Source organism: Aricia agestis, chromosome 5, assembly GCF_905147365.1.
Source record: "Aricia agestis chromosome 5, ilAriAges1.1, whole genome shotgun sequence".
Lineage (NCBI taxonomy): Eukaryota > Metazoa > Arthropoda > Insecta > Lepidoptera > Lycaenidae > Aricia > Aricia agestis.
Window position 1 is genome coordinate 10,095,997 of NC_056410.1, and position 5,682 is coordinate 10,101,678.

Here is a 5,682-nt window from a genome sequence, read left to right on the forward strand (position 1 = left end):
TGATCTACTATGCTAACGCGGACGAAGTCGCGGGCAACAGCTAGTCTTAAATATATGTATAGTATAAAAGTATTAAATATATTTCCGTTGTCTGGTACCCGTAACACAAGTCCTTCAGGTACTTAGCACGGGGCCAGATTGACGTGGTGTGAAGCGTCCATAGATATATTAAATGTGCCCACCAATCAAAAGTGCAAGCCCGAAAGAAGGAAATAAATCTTAAGGTTAAAAATCGGTAAAGCGCCAGGGTTTGACCAGGTTAATGCAAAATTGCTGAAACAACTGCCTAAACTGTGTAATTTTTATTACCGCTATAATTAACGCCTGCTTTCGACTCGAGTTCTTTCCTGCTCAATGGAAAATTGCAAAGGTCATTATGGTCCCAAAACCTGGCAAACCATTAAATAAAGTCAAGTCCTATAGATACGATAAATCTGCTACCTATACTAGGCAAACTAATGGATAAATCCTGCTAAACTAGATGCTTCAACATTTACCACACGTTCGGATTTAGGAAACGACATGCAACGATATAACAAATCCACCGACTCACAGACGCCATAAACAGTTCGCTAGAAAGCAAAAAGTATTGCTCTGCTGTCTTTCTTGACATCAGTCAGGCATTCGATAAAGTATGGCACGAGGGGCTACTCTTTAAACTAAAAAAAGTTACCATCGCAAAGTTACCGCACTGCTTTTTCCTAATACTCAAGTCATACCTAAGTGGCAGATGTTTCGAGGTAAAAATCGGCGATGAAACTTCGGCATTATGAGAAATATTGTCAGGAGTCCCGCAAGGAAGCATACTCGGTCCAGTGCTTTATCTCATCTTCACTGCAGACTTGCCAACTAGTGACGATACAACAACGGCTACATATGCCGACGACACAGCCTTCCTCTCCGTGCATGAATACCCCACTCACTATAGCATCAGCCAAACTACAAGAACACGTCAGTCAAGTGGAAACCTGGCTCGATTACTGGCGTATCCAGGCAAACTAGGACAAGTCGGTCCACGTAACCTTTACTCTAAGAAAGCAAACATGTACTCCAATTAAATTGCACAATAGGGATATTCTTCAGGCCGAAGATGCAAAATACCTGGGCATGCATTTAGACCGCAGGCTTACATGGAGAAAACATATTTGGACAAAAAGGAAACAACTTGACACAAAACTTAGATCTATGTACTGGCTCATAGGTCTAAAAGCTAGTCTTTCAACAGAGTGCTAGATATCAGTTTACAAGGTCATCCTTAAACCTATCTGGACATATGGCATTCAGTTATGAGTTATGATTATGACTTATGGGGTACTGCCAGCATCAGCAACATCGAGCCTCTGGAACGTTTCCAGAGTAAAGCGCTAAGAACAATGCTGAGAATACCATACTATCTTTCTAACAAGTACATTTACAAAGACCTTGAAATGAGCATGGTTAAGGAAGAGATCACAAAATACAAGAATAGCAAAACACATTAACATACTGGCATCAAGACTTGCTGGCACAGGCAGTGTCACTCACTCCAGATTGAGCAGACATAGTGTACCTACCGACACTAAACCTTAGATTTGGCCAATAACAACTAAATTGACCCATCATAGGAGTAAAAGCATATTATATATATTATATATTATATACAGTATATTAATAGATATAATATTTTTATGAATATTGATTGTATGTATGATGTACTTAGTTTATTATATATTATTTTATGTAACTTATTTTTAGTCCATGTTTAGTTTTATTAAGTTTTAATTATTCTGATCTGTAACATCTCTACATTTCTTAATGTCTTGTTGTAGGTCTGCTGGCAGAGATCTCTTCTAGAGATAAGCACACGCGACGACGACGAGGCGACGCGTCGCAATTAATTTTTTAATAAACCTTTAAAAACTAAACTTTATTTATTATATTTACTTAGATACACATCGAATTGCTGCTCTTGATGTTTGGCTGCCTATTCGTAATTATTTCAAAACGCCTGATCATGTTTAAATGACGTGTAATGTTAACTGACCCTAACTAGCCAAATTCCAACTTGGTTTTTCAACTTGTTAAAAACTATTTCAAAACTTATAAATCTTTATTACTTGTTTCATTTTCTGTTTCAATTCTTTCAACTTCTTCTATACTAAGATCGCCCGCAAAATTGTCATCCTCCTTATTTGTAATGATTCCTTTCTTTAAGAATGGTTCATGCAAGGCCTTATGAAGTTTCTTAGCTTTGGTGGCTCCAAAGCCTGGACAATCAGCCAGTCTTCTCTCAGTTGCTTTAATAATATTTTCTAGAGAACCAAATGTTGATATAAGGGTCATTGCATCTGTTTTATTGACTGGTTTTATAGATGACAAAGCATTGACTATCTGCAATGGGAAAATAATATTACTGAAAGCATAGCCAAGTGCTGGAAATTGCAAAAGAAAACCTGATATTTTGGGCATAATATTGTGGTATGATGTCAAGATGTTGGGAAAGAAAATGTTCATAATTATCATGTATGTGCCTCTCCTCTCCACCAAATGCATACTTGCCCATTTAAATATTGTTTTTTAGTATATACCATAAAGTTAATATACCTAGCGGAATAGAGCAACAATCTTGAGCTGTCAAACGAAACCAAAATTGGTTTTCATCTGTGTGAAAAATATGTGTTATATACACTTACACAAGCATGATTGAACATGAATTCTATGAGATTAAATTGACAACGTGCGGCACATGCCTAAAAAGAGTGCTGCTGTCATGTGTCACACGTCTCTTTTTACCATGCAGTGTTACTGATAGTGACATCTCTCTTGCTCAGGCCTTTGTTTCTCTATTCCAATAGGTATATTAACTTTATGGTATATACAATATACATACACCGATAATATCATAATATTATGCCTTAAATATCTGTTACTAGATATCCCGCGCGGCTTCGCCCGCGTAAATTAGGAATTTTACAGAAACCATACATTTTCCCATAAAAATATTTCTCTCGTTTTTCCCACATTTTCCTGAGTTTCTTCGGTCGTATTAGTCTTAGCGTGATAATATAATAATATAGCCTATAGTCTTACTCGATAAATGATCTATATAACACTGAGATAAGTTTTTAAATCAGATCTGTAGTTCCTGAGATTGACGCGTTCAAGCAAACATACTCTTCAGGTTTATAATATTAGGTAGGTATAGATTTTTTTAAATTATCGCTTGACAAACTCGAGTCTCGATCTAAAAGACTATGAAATGGTATAATATGGTAGTGATGATGATGATGATGATGATGATGAATGTAATTTGCATAGTAGCATATGCTTTCCGTTCTTAAAACAACGCTGAAACTCCCAAACTTGTATCTTTAAAGAATCAGGAGTTCTCTCAGCACCTTCCGAACCACGGTATACCAGGTATATCTCGGTGCAAAATCTTACTTGTTGATAGCATATGCTTAGAATACTTCTCACAAAACCGAAGTCACCACATGTTTCCCTATAAGTTTTGAAGAGTTCCCTCGATTACTTATGGATCCTTCATCAGATCACCACTTTTGTGAATATAATACCAAATTGGGATGATGCCCTATATACCAAAAGAAAAATTTTGAAAATTGGTTAACAAACGGCAGAGTAATCGTTGAATATAAGAAAATGAACGTAACACCACCCCCATTTTGAAAGTCGGTTAAAATTGTAGCCTATGTGTTATTCTGATGTATAAGCTATATTATTGTAAATTTCATTAAAATCCGTTCAGTAGTTTTTGCGTGAAAGAGTAACAAACATCCATATATCCACACATCCATACATCCAAACAAACTTTCGCCTTTATAATATTAGTATTTTACCAACTTTTACTGCAATTTACCTTTTGATGAGGATCGTTTTCTATTTTCTCCATGATTTTGTCAGGAGGCTTATTTTCAAATATTTTGTAATTCTCTATGATCCTCCCAGACTCTTCTGGACTCCATGCTAACATTAATGTTAAGTCTGTTAAAAGACATATCCTTGTTAAATTTTTTAACACAGAATGGGGATCTTTTAGATCTACCTGAAATATTAATTTAGTCTAAAAATGACGGTTTAACATAATCACACAAACAATAATCAGATTGTTGCAAGCTATACTGGTTATATTGCAAAATTTTAAACATTGGAACATTATTCTGTTAAATAAACAAATGGAACTTATATGTAATAGTACCTGAAAAAACAAACCTGTACTAAAAGAACTCTCAATTCATACTTTTTCCCCAATTCTTTTAGCCTGTTGTGTATATAATCAGGATTTAAATTGTGATATCTAACTGAAAGAAACAAAATACCAATGGTTTTGCTAATCTCATAATCTGGCACTATGTCATCATACTCCCATGGTACACTGGTAATGAATTTCAATAGAGGGTTTCCACGCTGAAAGACAAAGTTTTTATTAGTAATGTTTGCTTTTATGGATAATATTGCTAAATTTTAGCAGCAACATTGTTGTGCAGAAATATGTTTATCAAGCAGGAAAATTATATCTCACCATCTGAGATTAAAACTGTCTTTTGAGTTATGAGACTGAAAGAAACTCCATAACAAATTTAATTAAAAAGGTGCAACAGTTTACATGTTTAACTAACAAAAGGACACTTTGTTTTAATCGCATTATGTGGATTTGAGACAGGTTATTTAGCTTACTTGTTTCTGATTTACTAGCACACAATGTCCTTTGGACGTGCCTGGTTTAGGTTCTGACTCAGTGTCTGTTCCTTTCTTCTCAGAATCATTAACAGCTCCTACAGAAAAACGACTGATAAACATATTGCAGATATTTAGAAGAAAAATAAAATGTTATATTGAAAGATGAAATATCATTACCAGGCTGATTTAATTCCAAAACATCGGTCTTATACTTTTTTGCACAGGACGGTTCATTTATATCTGCTAAAAGTTCGTCCAAACCATCGTCTAGGTCCATAACTCAATAAAAAAGGATTTACTAATATTTTTTACATTCATTAATATTATTATAAATCGTATTAATGACTTTGTTTCCAAATAATTTCCAAATAAAAATTGTTTTGAATTTATCGCCGGCTGGTGTTATTATTTTCTTCGCCTTCTTTTTTACAGATTATAATAGCGGCTCTACCAGAGACATTTTTTTTTTTTGTTAATTCGTCCCGGTCGGGACAGGCAAAGGGAGCGTTGCCCATACAGCCATCTACCAGAGACATGATACTTACAACCAATATAAGTCTATGCTTACAACTAGACTGTGCATTGTGGCGCAAAAAACGGTCCGAGTGAGCGGGCCCCCGGTGGTAGCTATTATTTGATGATAAGGGTGAAATACGATTTCCTAGGCCAAGTTCTACTAGAAATATGCATTTGTTCAATGAAATTGAATATAGGTCAAGTAGCAGGCGGCACCGCAGGCCACACTTGGGGTTGGGAGTTGGGACTTGGTTGGGACCGTGGCTGGTGGCACTTAAAATATTTCAACTTTAAAGGAAAACGGAGAAAGAACATAGGTTACCCATTACGTATTATTTTTTTATGCCGGTGGTCTGTCCTAAATCCTAATCGTGTTGTAGCTTCTTGTGGTTCCGCTAAATAATAAACCATAAAAACGGCCAAGGCATGCCTCAAACACGTGGATTTAACACATACGTAAGTTTTCAACAACGTTTTTTGGGCTTATCA

At 35.6% G+C, this 5,682-nt stretch overlaps 1 protein-coding gene across 1 annotated transcript; it reads right to left on the minus strand.

Annotated features, from left to right (window-relative positions):
* Positions 1-1,920: 1,920 nt before the first annotated feature.
* On the minus strand, positions 1,921-5,084 carry LOC121727177 (DNA excision repair protein ERCC-1). Its single transcript, XM_042114858.1, has 5 exons — positions 4,855-5,084; positions 4,675-4,772; positions 4,210-4,404; positions 3,857-4,042; positions 1,921-2,370 (listed from the first exon to the last, which is right to left on the minus strand). Exons 1-5 carry the CDS (start codon positions 4,952-4,954, stop codon positions 2,080-2,082), a joined length of 870 nt encoding a protein of 289 aa, XP_041970792.1. The 5' UTR covers positions 4,955-5,084; the 3' UTR covers positions 1,921-2,079.
* Between the last annotated feature and the right edge of the window lie 598 nt (positions 5,085-5,682).